This window comes from Drosophila obscura, unplaced genomic scaffold (genome assembly GCF_018151105.1).
Source record: "Drosophila obscura isolate BZ-5 IFL unplaced genomic scaffold, ASM1815110v1 contig_186, whole genome shotgun sequence".
NCBI classification, from domain to species: domain Eukaryota; kingdom Metazoa; phylum Arthropoda; class Insecta; order Diptera; family Drosophilidae; genus Drosophila; species Drosophila obscura.
The window spans coordinates 3131084-3156261 of record NW_024542774.1 but is presented as its reverse complement, the minus strand read 5'-3'; the positions used below and the strand labels follow the sequence as shown (position 1 = coordinate 3156261).

Here is a 25178-nt window from a genome sequence, read left to right as displayed (position 1 = left end):
ATTTCTGTGCGCCTGGTATCTCAGATTTGAATTTAACGGTTTTCTGCTATTTGAGCGGTGGAAAGTGGAGGCAGAAAATGAGAGAAATTATATCGAAAAAAGAGAGCAACGAAAGACAAAGAGAAACAAGAAAAAAAGAGAATTTAAAAAATCAGCGACCTTCTGCTGATTTCTGTGCGCCTGGTATCTCAGATTTGAATTTAACGGTTTTCTGCCATTTGAGCGGTGGAAAGTGGAGGCAGAAAATGAGAAAAATGAGAGCGAAAAAGGAGAGCAACGAAAGAAAAACAGAAAGAAGAAAAAAAGAGAATTTAAAAAAGCAGCGACCTTTTGCTGATTTCTGTGCGCCTGGTATGTCAGATTTGAATTTAACGGTTTTCTGCCATTTGAGCGGTGGAAAGTGGAGGCAAAAAATGAGAAAAATGAGAGCGAAAAATGAGAGCAACGAAAGACAAAGAGAAACAAGAAAAAAAGAGAATTAAAAAAACCAGGAACCTTCTGCTGATTTCTATGGTGTACGTGCAACACTTCAAAATATTTGATTGTAAGCATAGAAAAATGTAAAAATTTAGGAATTAAAAAAATTTAATAATTTAGGAAATATGTAACAATGTAGAAAAAATGTAAAACTAAACGTAAATATGAAATAAAAATTAAAATAAACCAAATTAATGTTTTTATTGCTTATTGACAAGAGCTGACTGATATGAAACGAAAAATTTGAATTGCTCTCTGACAAAAGCTGACTGATATAAAACGAATAATTATAATTGCTCGCTGACCACGTTAGTGACCACGTTGACCGATTACGGTACTTTTCTTTGCGGCGAAATGCCGCATTTATCTATGCAAGGTATTTTTCGGTATTTTTCTGTGGGTCAGGTGGTATATTTCATCGATAAATTCACGGTCACACTGCCTTGCACGTGTATTTGAATGTTTCCAAACAAAATTTTGTTTTTAGCGCATAATTAATCCAGTTTAAGATAGATGAAGTGATCTGTAAGTTTATACAAGCAATAACAGTATGGCAGCCATAACAGAGAAGTCGAAAGACACAAACACATTTCGGGTAAGTGGCCAGAGAAGTCTCACATGGTCCGCAGCGGCTCACATTTTTGCACTTTTGCCTGTAGTTCAAGTCGTTTGGAGATCGCGTAAATGAAATCGACTTGCGCCACTTGGCCCTGTACCACATTGGGCACAGGAACGAGGAGCTCGACGAGGAGGAGGACGAGACTTATTTCCAGCAGACACTTCAGAAATGGAATGTCCTCAACCTCACGGAGGAGTACAACTATTTCAGCAAGCGATGCAGGAAGATTGTCACCCTGCCGCAGCTGTTGCATCAGAAGGATGTTGTGGTCGATCTGCTGCTGGAGCGACTCTCCACAGCCACGAATCTGTCGCAGCAGCCTCTGCTGGAACTTCTCTATGTACTGGCACGTGACCTGCGCGAGGAATTCTATCCCTACTTCCAACGTGTGCTGGACCGCCTCATCTGCCTGCTCAACACCCAGGATGCCGAGCAGCTGGAGTGGACACTGATTTGCCTGGCTCATCTATTCAAGACTCTGAAGCCCTACTTGAAGCGGAACATTGGCATTGTTTTCAATGCGATTCTGCCACTCCTGGACGAGCAGCACTACGCTGAGCATGTCATCAACTTTGCTGTGGAATGCTTTGCGTACATAGCCCGAGATGTACGAGACTTTCCCCGCTTTCTGGCCTACGTGCTGAAGACAGTGCTACGGGAGCAGGTGGAGAGTGTCCATGGCTGTGGCAGGCTGATCTACGAGATACTTCGAGGCGTTAACGGACAGCTGCACAACTCGGCTGCCGATATCTTTGCCCATGTTCTGGAGGTGCTCGTCAGCCGGGATGACATCAACAACACAACGGCCCAGGCCGAGCTCTTGGGCGACATTGTGGAGTATTCGCTGGGACTGCTCTTAAGCTTCCTTCGCCCCGATCAGAGCAGCGTGCTCTGGCAACAGCTCTGCTCCGCAGCAAGCCGCGAGGGCGTAGACGCTGCGCGACTGATTGACTTGATGCTGCCCTTGGTCAGGCACAAGGATGGGCGCTATGTGGCCGAGCTGTCCATCGTGGTGCCCACACTGCTGAATTTGCTTGAGCGGAGCGTGGAACCCCTGCAGCCCCTAACGACCCTGGTCACCAGCCTGCTCAAGGCCCAGCACACGCAGCTGGCGCAGCTGGATGCCAGTCGCTTGCTGCAGAAACTGTTGGCCATAAGCAGAAAATCCGAGGACGTGTATGAGGACTCCATTCTGCAGCTGCTGGACTATCAGCAATTTGAGATTTTGGTCCTGCCGCACGTCATCAGCTACTACGAGGAGGAGCGACAGACAAGAGCCTTGGAGCTACTGGCTCGCATTGTCCAGCACAAGAGGCCGCTGCAAGTGGACGCAACATCCGTGGCGCAATGGACGGTATATCCCCTGCAGCTGAAGCAGAAAGAGACCATCAAAAGCTTGGAGCAGCAACTCCTGACCTTGGATGTGGCAACAGAGGAGCACCTACTGCTTCTGCTGTTGGTTCCCCATCTGCGTGGATTCAGCAAGCAGCCTTTGGAGAAGACCCTCCACTCGAACATTGAAGATCGCCTGGCGAGCCCCAACTCGGACTACACTCTACTGCTGCTGCTGCTGCAGACCCATGCTCTGCTCAAGTTCAAGCTTCCCGCTGCACTTGCCTCCAAACTGTATGCGTTCCTAACACCAGAACTGACCAAAGACATCCGAGCCGTGGCCTGTCTGCAGCTGCTTTTGCTGGAAACACCAACGAAAGAGCTCTCCGCCTCCACGGAACTACTGACTGCCATCTCCACGCTGCTCAGCCAGCCCCAGGCGCAATACAGGCGCATAGCGTCCCACTGCCTGGATCTGCTAAACTCTGGCAGCAAGTGCAATCCCTACTCGCACTTCTACGCCGCTTCCTGCGTGGAGCCCACGGTGCACAACTACCGAGAGCTGCTCCTCGAACTGCAGCAACTGGAGCCGGCATCCGCTCAGTTCAAGCAGTACTCCCAGCTGCCCCATTTCAAGGAGCATGCGGTGAGCCTGCTCCTCGGTCTGCTCTACAACAACTTTAAGTTTGTGTGGGCCCCGGTGCAGCAGCTGCTGGCCGCCTACGTGAAGGTAACGGGAACGGACGAGTTCTGGAACCTTTTCAAGGCGAAGCTCCTCGAGACAGTCGCCTGCATAGACTACGAGGTGAACTCAACCAGCCTACTACAACAGCCGCATCGGGCAGACTATGTGTCGGCTGCCCTGACCATGCTCCTGCCCGAGGCTGGGGAGCAGCAACTGAGTTTGCAGCAGGCGCTCAACTATCGCCAACTTCTGTGGCAGTGCCTGCCCAAGCTGGGCGCTCTGGCCGAGGTGAAGAACGCAGATGTGGTGCGACTGTTCCTGCAGTTCGTCGAGCAGGAGTACCGAGCCCAGCTGGAGAGGACAGAGCATACGTGGAACGTCAACGAAGCCACAGGTATGTGCACCGGTTTATTGAATCATCCATCAAATAATCGTCTCTTTCGTGCTCTGCAGCGGAAGACGTTGAAGCCGACGAGGATGAGGAGAATGAAGCGCCGAGCGGAGTCCGATCCCGCCAGAAGCGAAGAACACACAATGTCCATGCCAAGTTCATACTCCAAACTCTGCAGCTGAAGCTGGCATGCTTCGTGTCGCAGCCGAACCCCAAGGCCCTGCACCGACAGGCGGAGATGCATGCCTTCTATCTGGAGCTGTTGGCTGGGCCCAATGCCCAGCTGCAGCAGCTGGCGCTCGACTGCCTGGCCGCCTACAAGCACCCGGTGGCTCTGGTGCAGCAAAAGGCTCAGCTGGCGGGACTGATCGATGAGGCAAAGTTCAAGACGACGCTGAGTGGCTTCGAGTTGGCCAGCATTCCCGCGGAGCAGAGATCCCAGCTGATGCCCTTCATGCTGCGCGTGCTCTACGGCAAGATGCTAACGAAGGGCGTCCAAAAGCAGCTGAGTGCCCAGCAGCGGAAGACACTGATCCTGAGATTCCTGGGACAGCTGGAGGAGTCGGAGATCATAGAATTTCTACAAATGGCCTTCGGACGCTTCGCCGAATACACAGACAAGCCCATAGAGGAGTTACCCCGCTATGTCCAGAGCTCGTACGATTCCTCGGCAGTGATTGCGGCCAAGCAGTTGCAGCGGATTGTCAATCTTCTGGAGCTGATACGCAAGGAATTCGCTGGTCGACTCACCGCTGATTTTCAGGTCTATGTTCTCAAGTTGCTGCTGCTTGTCGGAAGCGTCTCCCAGGAGGTGGTGAACGGCCAAGGAAAGCTGGCGACTGCCTACAAGAACGTGAAGCACTCGGGATTGCAGACACTGGGCAATTACTTTGGCCAACTGGTCGATATGGAGGAGTTATGGCAGGAGCAGGAGATAAGCGCCATATGCGAGGTGTACGTCTGGCCAGGACTCGCGCGACTGCCACACGACTCCATACACACGCCCACGCCTCTGCTGAAGCTGCTGCTCCTCTGGGGCGGAGAGCCTCGATACCAGAGGTGGCTCAACCAGAGTCCCTCTGCGGGTGAGCCGGCCATAATGGATCAGCTGATGGCATTGCTGCTCAACGACAAGGCCAAGCCGGTGGTGAAGCGTTCACTGCTACAGCTGGTAGAGCAGCTGCTGGAGGCGGCTGCCACCGAGGAATATGGTGTCGAGGCCTTGGCCATTATCCATCCCCACATCCCGGCCATTCTGCAGCAGCTTCAGACCAACTGGCGCCACCGGAAGGCCGGCAGACAGATGCTGGACAAGCGGGAACTCAACATTCTGACGCTGATAACGTCGCACGTGCAGGAGCCGGCCACCTGCGAGCTGCTGCTGACACTCGTCCTGCCAATATTTACCAAGCAGTCGGCTTCCGCTGGGCCCGAGACCGTCGTCCAGCTGATCACCACGCTCTCCAATCTCAGCCAGCGTGTGCCCAGACCGCAGGACTATGTGCGGCAACTGGCACCGCTCTTTGAGCAGGTGCACGTCCTGCCCGCCAGGAAGCTGCTCTGTGACTTGCTGGCGGACATGGCAAAGCGGCTGCACAAGGAAGCCAAGCAGAACCCAGAGCTCTCCGCCACTGCGTCGTCGCTGCGGGAGTGGGCGAGGATTGTCCTGCTGCTGAATGCCTGGGACAAGCGCTGGCTGGAGCAGCCCGACTACGACAAGAGGCTAGAGGGGCTCTCAGAACTGAAGCAGCTGGTGGAGAAGAAGGACCAAAAGATCGATCTGCAGCTGGGAGTGCTGGTGGTCTACAACTGCTTCTACATGTTGCGCCACGTCTCCGATCTGGGCATTAGGGTCAACGTAGGTGAGCTGCTCAAGGCCCTGCTCCCGCTGCTCACGCTCCAGCTGGAGGCCAAGGAGGATGTGCAGTTCTGGCTGGAGGACACATTGCTGCCACTGCTGCAGCGCTCTCTGAAGGACGAGAAGCACGAGCACGCGCGAAGCGAAGCCATTGGCTTGCTGGGCGAACTTGCTCGCCACTGTCCCGCAGCACACGAGATCTTTCGCGATCTCGCGCCCCTGGCTGATAAGCACGACTTGGAGGTGGACTTCTTCGAGAATATGCTGCATTTGCAGACCCAGCGACATGGTCGAGCATTGCAGCGGATCGTCAACATCTCCGGCGGCAGTTGGCGACAGGCGCCGCCCTGTGCCCGCACCCTGACCCAGTTCCTTCTGCCGCTGGCCACACGATACCTTCTCAACGAGCGGCACACGGGCAAGCACACGCTGGTGGACGCCGCCATCGAGGCGGTGGGCGTGATGAGCGAGCTGCTGCCCTGGACGCAGTACCATGCCGTGCTTCGCTACTACCTGCAGAAGCTGCGATTCTCCCACGCCCAGCAGAAGCAGTGCGTCCGCCTGGTGGTCCGTATTTTGGATGCCTTCCACTTCGATCTGACGCAGGCAGAGGCTGATCTGGCCACGCTCGTCAGCCTCAAGCAGAAGCTGACTGAAGCAGCAGCAGCGGAGGAAAAGAAACCCCAAGTGGAGGCGGAAGAAGAGGAGGGAGAAGAGAAGGCGCCAAAGGAGGAGCTGCAGGACTTCATCGATTTCGAGGGAGAGGAAGCGGCCGAACCAGTGGAGGCGGTGGTGCTGCATCAGCGTAACCAGCTCCTGGCCCCCAACGCAGCCAAGCGCGTCATGTCCACCATTACCACTGTGCTGCTGCCCACCCTCAACCGGTCCATCACTGAGAAGACCAACTACGACGCCAAGCATAAGGTGAACCGCCGCCGGCTGAGCCACGAGCGCGAGGAGGAGGAGATTCAGCGCGTGCCCATTGCCCTGGCCATGGTGAAGCTGCTCCAGAAACTGCCCGTCGAACTGCTGGAGAACAGCCTGCCAGGTGGGTAGATTCTGACAGCAGACACTAACCTCCCCCCCTAACGACTCTTCTCCACAGGAATCTTCATGAAGGTCTGCACCTTCCTGCGCTCCCCCCTGAAGTCCGTGCGGATGCTGACCCGCGACATTCTCAAGAAGATTATGATCACGCTGGGTGGCAGCTACGTGGGCATGCTCCTCGAGCAGCTGCAGTCGCTGCTCACTCGCGGCTTCCAGGTGCACGTCCTCTCCGTGACCCTGCACGGAGTTCTGGACGCGCTCCGAGGCGAGCTGAAGCCGGAGCACATTGAGAGCTGTCTGCATAACCTGCTTGAGGTTGCCCTGAACGACATCTTCGGAGATGTGAGCGCCGAGAAGGAGGTGGAGAAGATTGTGTCGCACACGCCCGAGGCCAAGCCGAGCGCCAAGAGCTACCTCACCCTTCACATAGCCGCCAAGCACATCCGAGACAACTGTCTGCTGGACCTGCTGCTGCCCTTCAAGGAGCATCTGATCAGGTCGCACTCCCGCAAGGTCACCCAGAAGATACAGGAGTGCTTTGCCAAGATTGTGGCCGGCCTGGTGGACAACTCGCACATAGCCAGGGAGAGTCTGTTGATTTTCATCTACGGAACGATGTCGGAGAGCATCAGCGACCTGCTGCCGGGCACCCAGAAGCGGCAGCTGACCGCCAAGGAGCAGGCGCTGATCAAACGCGCTCGTCCCGACTGCCTCATCCTGCAGCCGGCACCGGGTCGACGCAGTGTGGCCACGGGCAACAAGCTGGTCAAGTCCAATGCCCAGGCCAATGCCCACATACTGGTGGAGTTCGGACTGGAGCTGCTTCACTTTGTGCTGAAGCGAAAGAAACTCTCGGAGCTGGACTACCAGCCCTTTCTGCACCCCATGCTGCCCCTGCTGAGGGACGCGCTAAGCAGCAACCATGTGAGGACCACCACCTATGCCTTGAAGTGTTACACGGCCATTTGGATTGGGGAGTACGAGCTTTCGGAGCTGGACGCCGAGCAGCTGCAGCCAGTGGTGACACGAATGTTTGAGATCTTGAAGAATTTCTCCAGCTTTGGGGCCACGCGGCAGGAGGAGAACGCCCAGCTGGTGCGAGGCAGCTTCAAGGCGGTGGTGGCGTTGCTCCGCAAATGCCAGGACTACCAGCTAAGCGATGAGCAGATCGAACAGCTGCTGCTGCAAATCGAACAGGAGTTGCAGGAGGGCGAGTGCAGCAGCCAGACCATGTGCTTCACTCTGCTCAAGGCTCTGGTGGGCCGCAAGGTGGACACTCGCTCGCTGCACGATCTGATGAAGCGTCTATGCGATCTGTCCATCATATCGCAGTCGGACTACGTGCGCGACGAGGCCCGCGGCATCCTGCTTACCTACATCATGGAGTACACGCTGCAGAAGCGTGTGGATCAGCTGGTCAAGTTCATGTCCGTCCAGCTGTGCTACACCCAGATAGCCGGCCGACAGTCGGCCATCCAGTTCATGCACTCCATCATCAACAAGTTTCCCCTTCAGCTACTCGCCAAGCAATCGGAGTTCCTGTTCCTCTCGCTGGGCACGCGATTGGTCAACGATGAGGATCCCTCCTGTCGTCGCAGTGTGGCCGCTGCTCTGGAGGCGCTGATTGGGCGCCTAACCAAGCTGGAGCGGCAGCCACTTCTGGATCTCACTTTGCTGTTCTTCACGTCGCAGCAGTCCAGCCAGAAGCCGGGTGTCCGCGAAATGGCGGCCGCACTCCTCTCGAGGTTTGTGCAGGCGGAGCGGGCTGGATTTGCGGAGAGACTGCCCCTGGTGCTGCCCACATTGGTTAATATCCTGACGCTGGGCGATGCGGAAGCATGCGGTCGATATGTGCGTGCTCCGGGAAATCTGGCATCGGAGGTGGACGAAGACCAATTGCAGAAGAAGAGAAGGCGAAAGGTACGATAGATTTCTGCTCTCTTTTGATTTCTTTAGTCTGCTACAGGGCTTTCTTTATATATATATTTTAGCATTCTCATGCGACTCCCGACGAGGAGCTGCTGCTGGCCGGCCTGGACACTGAGACGCGACTGGAGCATCAGCAACGAAGCGCAGACCATCAGATCATCCAGCTGCAGTACTGCCTGCTGAAGATCATGGAGCATTGCGGGGAGGCGATGCTGGCCGACAAGGAGATTTCCGACACCGTTGATCAACTGGCGTACGGCTGCCAGCGGCACTTGGGCCACGAACACAACTGGGTGCGCTGCAATGCGGCCAAGCTGCTGACACACCTCTTAGCTCACTACGACTACGCCTATGTGGGCCAACAGCTGGTGGGCGTCAAGCGAGAGGATGGAGAAGCGAAGCACCTGGACTTTGTTTACGCCCAACCTGCCCAGGATATCAAGTCCCTGGTACTGGACCTGTGTGCCCAGGTCACGCCCGGCGAGACGGCACAGGAAATGATTGACGAACTGTCCAAGATCATGCTGTACGTGGGGCACATGCTGAGGGATGTCCCATTCAGTCTCAAGCAGGAGAAGGACTCGGAAGCGCAGGAGGAACAGGAGCGAGGCCCGGCTAACAAAATCAACCTCAATTGGCTGGTGCGAAACATCCGCTTCCTGGTGAACAAGGAAGTGACCCAGGCACCACACGACACCAGCACAGTACGTACAGCACAATCTTTCCTTTTGCAAACCTTTTTTAACGTTTTCTTGTCACAGCGCACTGCCATGTTCACGCTTATCGAGGCCCTCAGCACGTTGCTCAGTGTGGAGGCGGTGACTCGGCTGGCTCCCGCCCTGCTCCAGTCACTGGTGCGCGAGATGTCAGAGGAGGATCAGAACGTCGATGCGGAACTGCGTCAGCTAGCGCTACGCGTCGGCAGTCGGCTGCGAAAGCGGATTGGAGCGGATATCTACGACAAACTTCGCAATGTGGTGCAAACCAAGCTGATGGTGCGACGGGCTGAGCGGCGCAAGGCCGTTGCCCAGGAGAAGGTCCATGATCCAGAGCGTGCGGCCAAACGCAAGGCAGGAGTGCAAGAGCGCAAGAAGGCTGCGAAGCGTCTGAAGGCAGCGGTGATTCGTGGCAAGGCGCCAGACACCAAGCAGAAGTTGAAAAAGCGCAAGAGGAAAGCTGAAATGGACGGATTTTAATTAGTTAGTCGGCCGTTGCCTAATTTAAGTAGCTAATCTAAGTAGAGAAAAAATAAATCAGAATTGCCAACCTCAAGCTTGTTTTTCCATTTGAAATTGAATTTGGCGGCGTTCTATCGAGTGCTCTTATCGATATGGCGCAGGCCACTATCGATACACCCACTACATGCGCCATGTGTTGTGCAATTATATTTGTTGTTGTTGCTTCCAAATTAATTTAGTTTTTTAAATGCAACAGTTGCGGAAGTGTGTGATCCGTGGCTTGGCTCGGAGTCGCCACCAGTCGAGACACGCACACAATGCCAGCAGCGATATCTACGATGTGGTTGTCATTGGCGGAGGCCATGCCGGCACAGAGGCGTGTGCAGCCGCGGCTCGGATGGGTGCACGCACGTTGCTGCTGACACACAAGCTGGAGACCATTGGCGAGATGTCCTGCAATCCTTCGTTCGGAGGCATTGGAAAGGGCCACTTGATGCGAGAGGTCGATGCTCTGGACGGAGTCTGTGGGCGATGCTGCGACGTGTCTGGAGTGCACTACAAAGTGCTCAACAAGCGACGCGGGCCAGCGGTGTGGGGACCGCGGGCACAGATCGATCGGCAGCTGTACAAGAGAGCTGTCCAGAAGGAACTTCATAGCACGCAAAACCTAGAGATCAGAGCGGCGGCTGTGGACAATATCCTCATAGAAGATGAGCAGCACCAGCACAGACGTTGCACAGGTGTTGTATTGGCCAATGGAGAAGTGGTGCGCAGTCATTCGGTTGTGCTCACAACCGGAACATTCTTAAGGGCACACATCAACATTGGACTGGAGGTGAGGCCGGCTGGACGTATGGGAGATGCTCCAGCAAAGGCCTTGGGTGAGGCCATAGACAGACTGGGCTTCCGCATGGGGCGCCTAAAGACAGGAACGCCGCCCAGGATAGCTAAGAGCAGCGTCGACTTCTCCCAACTAGAGAGACACGAGGGAGATGATCCCCCGATGCCATTTTCATTTCTCAATAGCCATGTGTGGCTACCAGCCCAGGAGCAGTTGCCCTGCCATCTCACCTACACGACGCCGTTGGTCAACGACATTGTGCGGAATAATCTGCACGTAAATCGGCACGTTACCGAGGAGATAACAGGCCCTCGCTATTGCCCTTCAATAGAGTCGAAAATTCTACGATTTGGCGCAAGAGTTCATCAAGTATGGCTAGAGCCGGAAGGCCTGGATAGTCCCTTGGTGTATCCACAGGGAATTTCGTGTACATTGCCCCATGAGCAGCAAGTGCAGCTGGTTCACGCCATCAAGGGTCTGGAGCATGCCGAGGTGGTGCAACCCGGCTACGGTGTGGAGTACGATTTCATAGATCCCCGTGAACTGTTCCCCACGCTGGAGACAAAGCGTCTGCCTGGTCTCTTCTTTGCGGGGCAGATAAATGGAACCACGGGCTACGAGGAGGCAGCTGCCCAGGGAATTGTGGCTGGTGCTAATGCGGCGGGCAAAACTCGCCACGCAGATGGAAGGCAGCTGACAATTAGTCGAACTGAAGGCTACATCGGTGTACTAGTGGACGACCTAACTTCGTTGGGCACCAATGAGCCCTACCGCATGTTCACTAGTCGGGCAGAGTTCCGACTATCCCTTCGGCCTGACAACGCCGACATGCGGCTCACCAATAAGGGCTATGAATATGGGCTCGTCTCCGAGCATCGCTTCCGGCACTTTAAGCAAGCGGAAGAAAGACTACAGTCGGGCATGGAGGCTTTAAGGAAACTTCGAAAGCACAGCAATTACTGGCGCCAGTCTCTGGACCTACCCACATCCAAAGCCTCTGTGGAAAAAACCGCCTTTGACATGCTTGCCATACCAGCTGACAACATCACGGTGGATAAGCTCATCAATCTATTCCCGACGGAACTGACTTGGCTGCGCGACGACAACAACCTGGCCGAGAGGCTGAAGATAGAGGCCCTGTACTCGTTCTTTGTTGAGGAACAACAACGGGACGTGGAGGATGTACGACGGGAAGAGCGTCTGGCCATTCCCGCTGACATTGATTACTTTTCCAAGGTGCTGAGCCTCTCGAACGAGGAGCGACAGAAACTGAGCCTCATTCAGCCACAGACCATCGCTGCTGCCAGTCGGATCCAAGGCGTAACCCCCTCTACAATAGTGAGGATAATGAAGTACGTGAAAAAGGCTGACTTGGCCAAGGCAGAGCACAGTAGAGGCTAATAGTTAATTATGTGTTAATAAACTTACGAATTATATAAGACCCTTCGGTTTTCGGGCTTTTCGGACTATCCCGATCAGGAAAAGATACACCACGCCCAGATCGGCCGCTAATTGAGGTCAGCGAGGGGAATCCTTAGAGCGGTCATTTCAAGGAAAAGCACAGCAAATCAATTGAATGCTTACATACAGTTTATTTCATAAAATCATAAATGCCTTAGGTAATGTTGCACAAGATTGTTTAATTGTTGGTTTCGCATATCGTTTGCCACATGGTTGAACGCTGTATTTATACTGGTGCGCTGTTTTTGTAGTTTGAATGTTTGTTGCTGGCTACACCCGCTACTCTTGTGGAATTGTGGGAAGAAAGTGTCCACATACATATGTATATGAAGTATATATTATACCCATAAGTACGATGATTTGGAATTGCATTTAGAGATTGAGTGGTATATGTACTTTTGATTTGAAAGTTCTGATCCTTTTGTGTGTTTAAATGAAAGTATAGTAGCGGGTATTCCAGAACTGCTGTTGTACTTGCTTTCGTTCTCGTTCATCTGCTATCAACGATAGGGTCAATGGTCAACGTTTCGGTTGCTGTGGTCTCAAAGTATGATGCTGTATTATCTGTTTTGGTATTCTGTTGTCCGTAGTTTGTGTATTTGGTTTTAGATTTTGATTGCGATTCGGTTAGCTTACAATTTAATGTTTTACACTTTGTATTCTGTTTACACACACAACGAAGATTGAGGGAGAAGTACAGTACATTTAATTTTATTTGGTTTTTGTTTTCATTTGTTTTGTTTTTGTTTTGTTATTGTTTAGGTTGTATTTGAAACTATTTTGCTTTAATTGATTAGCTATCGCATGGCATTTGTGGATTAAGTTATTAGATGCACGCCAATCGATCGATATCAGTTATCTGTATATTATCCAAGAATCTATTACGATTAGTTTACTAAAATATATTCACTTTCAGTTTTACTGGTACATACACATAGTTTTGTCAAAGGAAAAATCGACTTGCATATGGCAGAATTGGTAAGGAATTGTGCTCGGAACATGTCGGTGTCTTTGGCTGTGGCTGTGTCGTGTCTCCATCCGTGGGTCTGGTGGAGTGGAGTCCAGTCCCGCTCACTGCAGTTCGGTGTACACCCTGCTTCGAAAACTTGATCTGAATATCGAGTGTTGGCTCTCAAAAGACTGCAGATTGAGGCTCATCCGCAATAATATGTTGAGTTTTTGTTTGTTTGGTTTGGTTTTTTTTTTGTCTTTTTTTCATGTTATAATATCACAGATTGCTCGAGATTCATGCATTAAAACATAATAAAAATCTATACGTCACATATCATCTTCAAATTTATAGGCAATCTCAAACGCAAAAACACTTTGGGCAAAGATTGGAAAACGGAACAAAAACTATTTTGATAGGTATAGATCCCCTCGAGACATTCGGTTAGGGTTTATGCCATTAGCTACTTACTATAAACATCAATTACAGTGTGGTTAAGAAGTACGCCTCTCTTTGGAGGGACACCTCTCGTATCCACGTATCCTCTTTGCTATCTTGTGTATTGTGTACAAAATTATTCGAAATAATCATAATAATAAACGCTAAGGACCAAAGGGTTACATACAAAAGTTGATCAATTTCGAAAAATAATTTAAGCCTTTCGCTGCTCATCCTACTCATCCCTTCCAGATTATCCCATTTTAGTATTTGATTTGTTATCTAAATTTCAGTTCCGTTTTTTTTTCCCCCACTTTGTATTCGAGTTACACATATTCCATACGTTTTTCATTTTTCGTACTCTCCAAATCACAATTATTAGCAATTTAAGAATAAATTATAGCTACTCAGTTTGTTTTTTTATAATTCTGTTTCAGTTTCTGCTTCTGCTCCCACTTCCATTTCCGCTTACGTTCCTGCTCTTGTTTCTGCTTGTATGCATGTATGTATGTATATATGTATATATAAATTTCTTAACAGAGGTTTAGTCTAAATTTTTACAACTATCGGTAACGAGCACAGGGGCCGCCGTGAACATGTTCCACACACAAAGACTACACTCAGAGTTCTATGCAAGGTGCCTAAAAGATCTTATAATGTTAATTCTTTCAATATCGAGTATGTATTTCACAATATGTTACATTTTATGCAAAGATTACTCGCAGAGATTCTCTTTACACATATCGAAAATGTCCTTCCTATTGCTGTAGAATTGTATTCAACTGGTTGGGGTAAACGTTAGATTGTAACACCGAGAACAAACAAATATCTGATATCTGTTATCCATTATTCATTATACATACATTATACAATTATACATTATACATTATTGGGATTTAGATTGTTCGCTATTACTGTGTGTGTCTAGGGGTTGGGGTTGGGGTTGGCAATTGCCCGTCTCCGTATTGTATCCTCCTCCGTTCGGAATTCAAAATTCGCCCTGTCCCGGGCTCTCCTACAGCTTCAGGAACTCGTCGAGCATCCGCTTGCGCTGCTGGTGGAGCGCCCGTTCCGAGAGCAAATACATTCCGATGTCGCCAAAGTTTTTCGTTAGTTAGTTGTTCGAGTTGCTGAAGAGTTGGTGTCATAAGGCGGTGGCCTCCTCCGCGCTGTTGCTGCGGCCCAGTCCGCCCAATGAGGGCTTGCTGTCTGCGCCATCTGCAATACACCGAAGGGGGGAGGGGCTGTAGTTTAGTTTGGAGAATCTTCGTCGGATCTTCGCTCGGATGGGCAACGGAAAACGGCAACTAAAGGCAAATAATAACATTAATTTTAAACAAAAGGGATTTATTCAGGCAATCTCTAAAGGTATACGCTTCACATTTAAATAGGGGCAAATAATAATAATAATAATTAAAGATTAAAGATTAGGGATTAAAACATTCAGAATTGGATCTAACCAGCGTTGGCAATACATTACAAATTCTTGTATAAATAAAAAGATAAGATCTCCGACTAACAACTAAATTATCGCTTAGTTAATGTTACTGAAGGTAGATGATAACTAGTTCCGATCCGAGGCGACTTTCAAACTTAAACCTAAGCCTCCCTCGGGGCGGGAGGATCATCTGCTGGCCGATGCCAGCTGCTCTGTGTCTGTGGGGCCGGTTTTTGAGGAGGCACTGGTGGACACCTCGTCACTCGTGGCGCCTGCCTTGCCGGTTATGTTCGTGCTGCTGCTGACCACCGGCGGCGGTGTGGTACCACTCGTTGTGGAGGTCACCCCACCGGATGCAGAGACGGTGTCTGGCGAGGTAGCCACAACCGGTACCGGTGTCGGGGCCGGGGCCGGCGCCGGGCGCCGGCGACACCGACAACCGAGTGCGCTGCTTCTCCTCCAGACTCTCGCCTGCATCTGGCTTGAGACCACCAGTGGCGGGGGAAGTCGGTGTCGACTCTAGAATCTTTGGGGTCTCCTCTAAGCTTTTACCTGCTGCTGCTGCTGCTGCTACTGCTGCTGCTGCAGTGACTCCGCTGACAACCGCCGGGAGCGAGCTATTGGTCTCCGAGGGTGGGCTGGCGCTGCGTCGCGAAGAGTTCTCCGGCGAGCTGTCAGGGTGCAGTGGCTTCTCGGGGGCTGCACTCGGTGTGGCCGGCTTCTTTTCGGTGGCCGCCGGTGGTGGAGAGCTCTTCATGGATTCCTCCTTGATTGCTCCTGGACCCTGCTCCTTGCTCTCTCCCTGCGACGCTCCATTGGACTCGACTCCATTCAGCTCGTGGTTGGTGGTTGACTGGCCACTGCTGGCGTTGGAGGGCGCCTGGTTGCTCGAATTGGAGTTGGATCCGGTCAGGTCCAGGGTGGCCGGCTCATGAGTGGCCGGAGCGGCAGCTGCTTTCTCTATCATTGCCGACTGTTGGGCGGCCGCGGCCACAGCCGCCAGATGGTGCCTCATCGCATGTGGGCTGCCCCCGGCACGTCCTCCATTGGAAGACGACGATCCGGCGATGGGCGGCGTGATCTTGGGCGAGCTGGGATGGGACAGGGGCTGCTGTTGGTGGGCAGCGGTCGGGGTGAGGCCGCTGGCAGCCGCCGCCGCCGCCGCATGCATGGCTGCCAGGTGGCCGTGGTGGTAGTAGTGACTCATTGTGGGAATGTGCGAGCTGGCCGTGGATGTGGTGAGGGCCCCTCCGCTGCTGCTCATGCTGATGCTGCTGGGCGTCGAAGTGGCCGCCTGCTGGTCAGAGCTCAGCTTAACGGCGGCTGTCAGGTTGAGGCTGCTGTGCGGCGAGGATGCGGACGAGCTGGAGCCGGCGGTCACCGGAATGGAGTTGCTGTGCACTCCTCCCCCTCCCCCTGCGGACGACGTGTGCGGTGGCAGCTGGTGGGCGGCCATCGAGGCGGGGTGATGCGGGGACATGTGTGGGTGGCTCAGGTTCAGGCTATGTGGATGCGCACTCAGTCCCAGGGCGGCTGCCGAGAATCCCGGATGCGTCAGACCAGCCGCTCCCGGATGCGCCAGCCCCATGGCCGCCTGCTGCAGGTGATGCTGCAGGTTGGGTCCGTGTCCGCCCAGTGCCGCCACGCCTGGCAGTCCAGCCATGCCGAGATTTAGGCCCATGGCCGCATGCGGACTCTGACGCTGGGCGTTGGCCGCCGCCGCATGGTAGTGCGACATTCCGGGCAGGCCGTGCAGGGATCCGGGCGGGCCGCGCAGGCTCAGGTTGAGGTGGGGAATCATGTTGCCGAGCAGGGTGCGGTTGAGCGGCGAGTAGAGCTGATTGGAGTAGTGGTGGGAGGCGTTCAGCAGCTGCTGGCGCTCGCGCTCCCGCTCCTCCTCGCGCAACTTTCGCTCGCGGGCCTCCTTCTCCTTCTGCTCCCGCTCGCGCTGCTCCTTCTCGCGTTGTTCGCGCTCCCGCTCCCGCTGCTCCTTCTCGCGCTGCTCCTTCTCCCGCTGCTCGCGCATCTCACGCTCCTTCTCCCGCATCTCGCGCTCCTTCTCGCGATGCATCTCCCGCTCGCGCTCCTCCTCGCGGGCCAGTCGTGCCCTGTGCTCCTCCTCCAGCTTGATGCGGTCGTGCATGGCCGGCGAGATGCCCAAAGCGGCTCCCGGCATCATCGAGTACAGGTGCGAGTAGGGCGAGGCCATCTGCGGGTACAGGGCGGCCGCATGGGGGTGGGTGTGATGGGCACCGGCGGCGCGGAACAGCTGGTAGCGATGCTCCAAGTACAGTGGATCCGAGTACTGCAGTCCCGCGGGGTTCAAAAATGCTGCAAGGGATCGGATTAGGAGCACGTTAGAGCTGGCTGGCCAACAGAGCAAAGAGGGGTCTTGGGTCTCGATTCTTACCTGCTGGCGGAAGCCCCGGCAGGCCCGGAAAGTGTGAATAGGCCTCCAGGGGGAAGGCGCCCGCCGGATGCATCAGCCGCTCGTCCGATCTGTACGGCTGGAAGCCGCTCCTGGCCAGCATCTCTGGCTGCATGGACACGCTCTGCGGCGTGTGGCTCAGCCGGGCGATCTTCTCCGGTGGCTGGGGCGACGGTGGAGAGCGCTTCTTGTTGCCCCCCATTCGTTCATCTCCTCCGCCACTGTTGGCCATCCCACGCTCGGGTCCACCGCGACCCGCCACCGAATTCATCGTCCCCTGGCCCACCGACGTGGGCGGTGGCCCTTGGGCCACGGATGTGGGCACATTCCGGTCCCCGCCCACGTCCTCCTCCTTGATGTCCGCCTGCTTGGCCAGTGTCCGCAAGGCTGCTGCAAATGAGCCGCGACTGTTGGCCGCAGCGGCTGCGCTTATGGCACCTGGGGGCATCCCCACACCGGCCAACTGCTGCTGCACTGCAGCTGCCACCGCCTGCTGTTGCGCCTGATGCTGCTGCTGCTGCTGGTGTTGTTGCTGCTGTTGCTGCTGCTGGTGTTGTTGCTGCTGCTGCTGCTGGTGCGTCTGGTGTTGGTGTTGCTGTGGCGAGGGGGTGCCGATGTGGTTGCTGGGCAGGGCGTGGTTTAGCAGGCCACTACTCTGGCCGGGCGGAACCGGGCTGCCGGCCACAGCGGAGCCCGGCGGCGTCTGCAGGTGATGCGGCACAGGTATGTGCGGTGCCGGGCTGGTGGCTGGTCGCTTCTGTCCAGCCTTGGGCGGCGCTGTAATAGGAAGAGAGTAAATCGGGCTCGGTCAGTACGGGCGAAGTAGTCAAGTGGAGCAATGGCGAACATGTGTGTGTGAAAAGACTCCTCCCGTCAAGTGGACATCTGAGACCAATCCGCGTCTGACATAATACTACACCATGGGTACATATATGGATAGTGGCAGGGCCAGGGGCAGGGGCAGGGACAGGGACAGGGCCAGGGACAGACAAAGGGAGAGTGTCAGGCACTTGCACTGGGAAAGGGTAAGGGTAAGGGACAGATGCTCCTCCTGTGTCGGATTTCCTTTGCTAATAACTGATTGATGTCGCCTCTCAGCGAACCAAAAATTGCGCATTCGCTTCGCTGCATTTGCGGCAATTTGCATACCCATGGAGGAGCGGCGCGCGCGCGCGGCGCGGCGCACGTCCCACTGGGACACTCTGGTGGCATGGACACTGTGATGGTGGCGCCACCATCAGCTATCGCTGGTCGAATGCAAATTGCAAAGGCCTGAAACTTGCATTTTGGACACGGCTCACTCAGGCATGCGGTGGCAGGGAGGCAGGCAGGAGGGCAGCGATGCATCCAGGAATGGGGCGAACGCTCCTCTACCTTTGACACACCCTTGGCCCCGCCTCGTTTTCTCTTTGAAGGCTCCTCCGCTTGTCGCAAATTGCACGCCCAACGAATTTATCGATTCTCGTTGCTTGTTTTCGGGTTGCACGCTGCGAAATTGCTTTCAGATATGACAGCCACCAGTCCACCAGTCCCACCAGTCCAACAGCCAAATCCCGCTCCGCTGCGTTCCGTTCCGTTCCGCCCCATCTCTTTTATGCTCCACCCCTTTCAGGTCAGCTCAGGTGATGCTGCATCTGCCGCCCCCTCGACTCCTCTCTCAACTCGGCTCTCAACTCGACTCTCGACTCGACTGGTCGCATTCAATGCCAAATGGAATTTGCAACGACAACATCGATGACATCGTGGATGTTGTCCGGAATGAGAGGACGGTGCGGGTACGATGTACGAGTGCTATATACGAGTATGTGTTGGGAAAACCATTTCGCAGGTCCTTTGTGTACATTAAAGCTCCTACGTCGGAGAGCTGGAGCCTAACAATTTTCCCAGAGCCTAGAATAATCGGAAAAGCTGTGGAGGCAGCAGCAGAGGCAGAAGAGATTTCGACTAGAAAAATGAAAACAGCAAAGAAAAGCAACCAATATACATACATACATATGTATATGAAAATATTTTGTGTTTCGGTTAAAATCAACAGCCGCACAAACGTTGGGGCGGAAATATGTAAAAGTAAAACATCTGCAACATGGCTTAAGCCTCGTTCCCCTTCTAATCCCTGCTCCAGTTCCAGTTGCACTTCATAGATTGGGTTTTTCCGGAATTTTGTTGCAGTTATTTAACGGCTTTGTCGGCTCCAATAGCAAAGAGAGACCAAGAGACCCCCGACCGACCCGACTTCGTTCTTGGCATGGTTTGTTTTCATTAGATGCAACGCAAAAATGCATTCCCAGAATATGTTTCCAATTCTGTTGTTGCAATTGTGGCAACAGTTGCAGTGGCAGGTTGCAGGTTTCAGGTTACTGCCAGGACTCATCGTTATAGCGTCTGCTGCATAAGCTGTTGGTTTCGAGCGTTTTGTATCGTTTATCATAGGTGGGCACAGAGGGAGAGAGAGATTTGTGTTGCTCCACCCTTGGGTTGCTATCCGCCCCCTCACCAGCCCTCTCCTGACGATTGTATTTACCAAACTAAACCCAAATAATGCCCGAAACTGCAGCAGAGCAGCATTCGATGTAGACTACAACAATAAAATGACGACGACTAGGACTACGAATGCGAATGCCATGAAGAGCAGTAGGAGGTGGAGTAGGAGCAGGCAGAGAGGGTGTCACTACATGCGGGGAGAGCTCCGATGCTCCTGCCTGCACGGAGCAAAACCAAACAAAGCTTCTCGACGGCTCGATGGCTCGATGGCGATGCCATCGTTGACGTGGCTGGGCCGTTTTTGCCAGTCTGTCCAACAGCAGTGCGAGTGGGTGGTGTGGAGTGTGCAGTGTGGAGAGTAGTGTGTAGAGAATCTCCTAGTTGCTAGCTGGGAATCTGCCTAAGCCCCTTTCCGCTACCCTCTCTACAGCTCTCACTCTCCCTTGGATTGTTTGCCGTGCAATGCCTGTTTGTTTGCATGGGTTTTGTGTACTTCAACATGTTCCCAATAGCAGAGCCAGGCCCAGTCCTAGTCCCCGAACATGCCACACCGTTGCCGTCATTTTGCATTGCCACACCCTGCAGCAGTCAGTCACAAAGAGAGTGAGAAAGAGAGAGAGAGATCTGCTCAGCTTTGCATTGAGCAGGCAATAGGCGATATTTGCCGAATTTAATCAGCGCACTGACACGAGAGACACCGCAAGACTCGCCTTCCGTCGGATGTGGAGCGATATGTGTCCGCACGAGGCACCATGGTGGAGTAGCTATTAAAGCATTTCGCGATTCGCATTTATCCGTCGAGTCATGTTGAGTCTCAAATATCTTCAAGCTCTTTAAGGATACCCCTCTAGTAGGGGATCAAATAAATAAATCTAATCATACTATTCCATTACGGAGCATATCTACATAATCTACTTATACTCCTCGTATCTACGGGTATCGATCAATCCCAGGTGCTGGTTCCATCTAATTATTCCTCTGTCCATCTTTCAATCACTATTTCTTTCTTCATCTTCTACTGCCATTTAATCAACATTTCAATAAGCTCTCCAGATCCTGGACTGCTGGCCAGCTCTTGTCCATGGCAGGAATTCTGAATCCTGAATTCTGATTCTCCAATATACAATCAATTGAATCATCTATCATTTATCAGCTCTGCTGCAGCCGTGGTGGGTGGGTGGTCTTCATTTCTGTTAATTTTGCCAAATGCAAATCTAATTTTCCAAAGTCAATTAAGTGAACACCAGAGTGGAGCTCCCAGACGGGGACGGGGACTGGGCCTGGGAATGCCGCAGAATGCAATCATAACTGCCAATAAATAAATGCTGAATAAATTATGCACTGGACAATGCTACCACTACTCCTCCTGCTTCCTCCTGCTTCCTTCCTCTTCTACGCATCGGAATCATCCTCTATGCCATAAGCATTGGTTATTATTGTTGTTGTAGTATCATTATTGCTGGGTTGGGTTGGGCTGGGGTGGGGTGGTGGGTATGGATGGATTGGATTCGAATGGATGCTGTTTGTTGTGGCATTTGTCACATTTTCGCATTTTAGGTTAAATTCAAAACAAAATTGGTTTTTGTCGCTTGGGTAAATTAAAATGTTGTCGATGTCGATCCAAGTGCAACACCCAACCACAGAGCATTCAGTGGCCCCACATCCACATCCAACACCCCCCCTCGAACCACATGAACGCCCACTGTTCACATTAACACATGTTTCCATCCTCATCCACATCCACATCCACATTTACCTCCTGGCTTCGACATTATGCTAAATTCAGATAGACCCATTCCCAAATATGCAACTCCCAGCTCCCACACACAGTACATACACACAGGAGGACACACACATACACACATGTAGAGCGTAGAGTGGCCGAAAATTCCTTGCCATAGAGAACTGTCGCCAGTTGCAGGCGATTATTGCACCACAACTAATTACAGTGGCAAACGGAGTTCAGTTTTCTGCTCACACCCCCCCTGCTGACCACCCTGCTGACCCACCACATACTCCTCCTCGGGGTATGGTGCTATGCTACTGTGGCCAGGACATGTTTAGGTCAGCCACAGGACGAAATTCACATGGGACAAGTGCACTCTTGTCCAGGCCATGAATAATTTATTTAATAAATACATTCACAATTAAATCAAATGCGAAAATTGTGTGGCCTGGTCAGAGGACACAGTACACGGTACACAGGACTCAGGACACCCCCCTCTAATTATGTGTACAAATATATAGGAAAAAGTTGGGGAATGTGTGTGAGAGAGACACATAATATAGCGTTCGATGAGGCGTAGAATGCTGAAATGCTTGGGGGGGGAATTTATAAATTTCTTCAGAGTTTTGTGGCGAATCGTAAAAAATACAAGATGTTTGATCTGAAAGATCTGTAGATGGATTTGCATTTTGCATTACATTTCCACGTGCTAGTTCTCTATAAACCCCAGCCGCTTGCAATCCATAATACATATGTACCTACAGAGCTGCTAAATATTACCTTGTTTGTGGCTCCAATAACCATTTTCAATAACTCTCCTCTGCAGTTGCAGCATTCGGATGGGTAGGCCCAGCATGTGGCAATATATTCGAAGCTGCAGCCTGCAGCAAACACATTCCTCTACATCCACCAGGGGCACCATCCTTGGCAAACCTCCTTCCGCCTTCTATTCCGAATCTGAATCTTTGGCATTAATTTACTTTCGCAATTTGCACCGTGTCTAGGACTATGTACGTGTGGAGCACAAATTAATTATAAATTAAGTTTGATTCCGTTGCAATGCGGCCTTCTTCCTAACCCTCGTCTCTCTCTCTCGGTCCCCAGCTGTGTCCTGTGTATGTCCTGCGGCTGGTGGTGCACTGCAGCAGTGGACGGCCGTCAACTGCTTCTGCGGTTTCATATGCAATTATTTGCCATTTGTGCTGTGCCCCGACCGACCCATGTCGACAGCTGCCTCAGAGCACGGTGGTCGGAGTCCTGGCTCCTGCTGCTGCTGCCCAGTTCTGGCCACACACTCGCCCCGGGGCCTTTTGCGGCCGCCGCAGCACAATGAAAAGCGGACCGGCAATCCAAAGGAAGAAGCCTCCCTCCCTCTCTCCTGACCAAGCTGAAGAGTAGCCGGAAGCTGTAGCAGGAACTGGAAGCGGAACAGGAGCAGGAGCAGGCGCAGCAGCAAGAGGTGGCACAGGAGTCTACGAGTTTAGTTAGTTGGCAGCTCATGCATTAATTATGGCTGGTCTGTTGCGGTTGCAAAGACCCCCCCCAGTCCCAGTCCCAGTCCCAAGCCCAAGCCCAGCATGACATCACAGCAGTGGACACATTTTGTGGGGTGTGGGGGCCCATGGGCACATGGACAAGCAAGTGGCAGGCCAGGGTAGGGCAGAGGGAAGACCGGAGCTAAAACCGACCGCAGGAACCGAATCCCAGCAGGATCCGCCCCGACTATGCCATCAATTTCGACCATCGACCATCGACCAGCACAGGCGATGCCCGTGCCCCAACGGGTGGCGAATGGAACGGCTGTGGTCCCGCCTCCATTTAGCTAACTAAAATTACCAAAATATTCCACATGTACAAGGGGAGAGAGGGGCAATAGGAGGAGGAGGTGTAATATGATTTGGGCGGCCCATCCCGCATCCTGGCAGCCTAGCACCCTGAACCGATGGCCATGCCCGTACCCAGGCCAAACAATGTTATTAGCCACACAAAGCAACAATAAATATGCATAATAATTTCATACATTATCGTGCAGCTGCAGTTCCTGTGTTCAGGAAGCCCCAACACATCCCATGCCCCCGCCCCCGCCCCCCAGCAGATCCTGAACATCCGGCATTTCCTGCTACTATCTAGAACAGAGTTAGAGATGCCTGGCTGCATTCTTGGAGCGCGCATCGCTAATTGGAAGTCGATACCATTGGTAGGTAGTCTCGCGTATTGAATGCAAAAATTCCAAATTAAATTCAAATTTCAGGCAGCCCCGAAATTGTGATTTCTTTCGACAATAAACCCCAGAAATATTTCCCAAATTGGTAACTGAAAGTGCATTACAATACAAAACAAATCGAATGCTGCTAAAGCCGACTTTCAAAGGTTTTAGTCAGTTGATTTGGTTTAAATTCTAAATAAAAGTAATTTGGAAAATGATTTCCCCTGACAGTTCCATTGTGCTCCCTTAACTTCCATTTCTAAGAACTGTATGCTGAAGGTCCAGCAACAATTGTGGAGGGATTTAATGGATGGATGGGATGAGCTTTAACCAAGCGATACGAATGCACTCACAGCCAATCTCCAAATTTAAAACTGCACAGGATAAGTCTGGCGCTAAAAACAGATTCCAGCATAATTTCCATTTAATTCCATACTTGCAGGGCAGAGCTCTAACATTTGATTTCATTTAAAGTTTCTAGTTTTTGTCCATGAAATTCGTGGCAATATTCCACTCTCTCCTACTCTAGCACTCTGTTGGCGCCCAACTAATTATAACTTGTCGCACTTCAAAGTAAACCCTCTCAAAATTGTTGTATTCCACCCTTCAATCGTATAAATACGAGGATATATGTACCTATATATATTTTTTTGTTGTTATTTGTTGCTGTTTTTGAGAACCAGACACCAGAAGCAGCAATTAAAAGTTTTTTGTCGCGTGTTGCGTTTTGTGTTTTGGGTGTTTCGAATTTTCTGGAATTGTCGAATATAATTTCATGGAATTAAACATCGATTTTGGTGCACAGAACATTCCCCATTTGGCTCTTGTATCTCTCTCTGTTTCTCTGTGTGTGTGTGTGTGTGTGTGTGTTTCCCCACAAGCAAAAGTGTTCGTTTTAATTAATTGGAAAAGCAAAAGGATTCCCAGCAATGTTGTCTACACGACGCCAAAAATGGTTCGCCTGCATTCCGGCACGTAAAAGGATGAGGCAAGGATGAGATGCCAGGATGTGGATGTGGCATGGAGGTAACCAGGAGACACACAGAGGCAATACCAGTAGCGGGAGACTGCGTGGAGAGCAAGAAAAATGTTTGCAAACTTTTCGGCTCGCATTCGTACACAATTTAAATAGTTTGCAGTCGCATTCTGGCTCGAAAGCGCACACACACAGACACAGACACACAGACACATATATACAGACAATAAACAAGTGCCAGGAATCACGAACACAAAGGGGAATGCCAGGGAGCCAGTGCAGAAGGCCAGGGGCCACAAGGAGCAGCTGGAGCAGAAACAACTGCCAGGACACACTGCCAGATATTGTCTTGCACAAGCAGAGAATTCCTTCTACTCTCCATCTCCATCTCCATCTCTCTCTCTCTCTCTCTCTCTCTCCTCTCCGTCTCTTTTTCTGTACAATACAATGTCTAGAGGAGGCATGTCCAGAATGAAGGAATTCCACACTGGAAATTCCCAGCACGCGCGCAAGAAATGTACAACTCTACTCCAATCCACTCCACTCCAGGCAGCAGCAGCAGCAGCACAGCATTCCAAGGCCAGAAGAACGCATTCATGGTGGGGCATAAGCGGCATACCAGGCGGATCCCACGGCAAATAAGATGCGGATGGAACTCTAGTACATATGTATATGCAGCCACCCCCTCAAGGGTGATGATAGATGGTTCTTAACTATA

General features: G+C 52.2%; 3 protein-coding genes across 3 annotated transcripts in view; 2 read left to right on the top strand and 1 right to left on the bottom strand.

Moving 5' to 3' along the window:
- Positions 1-903: 903 nt before the first annotated feature.
- LOC111070988 (small subunit processome component 20 homolog) lies at positions 904-9599 on the top strand. Its single transcript, XM_022362059.2, has 6 exons — positions 904-1072; positions 1137-3507; positions 3567-6410; positions 6468-8329; positions 8401-9042; positions 9100-9599. Exons 1-6 carry the CDS (start codon positions 1028-1030, stop codon positions 9532-9534), a joined length of 8199 nt encoding a protein of 2732 aa, XP_022217751.2. The 5' UTR covers positions 904-1027; the 3' UTR covers positions 9535-9599.
- A 122-nt stretch (positions 9600-9721) lies between these two features.
- LOC111071012 (protein MTO1 homolog, mitochondrial) lies at positions 9722-13622 on the top strand. The gene is made up of 2 exons (XM_022362101.2): positions 9722-11976; positions 12735-13622. Exon 1 carries the CDS (start codon positions 9764-9766, stop codon positions 11756-11758), a length of 1995 nt encoding a protein of 664 aa, XP_022217793.2. The 5' UTR covers positions 9722-9763; the 3' UTR covers positions 11759-11976; positions 12735-13622.
- A 913-nt stretch (positions 13623-14535) lies between these two features.
- Positions 14536-25178, bottom strand: part of LOC111071011 — a 68956-nt gene continuing 58313 nt past the window's right edge. Inside the window, 3 exon segments of the mRNA XM_041592922.1 lie at positions 14536-15069; positions 15071-16974; positions 17054-17848. Coding sequence (XP_041448856.1) covers positions 14830-15069; positions 15071-16974; positions 17054-17848 — 2939 coding nt within the window. The 3' untranslated portion in view covers positions 14536-14829.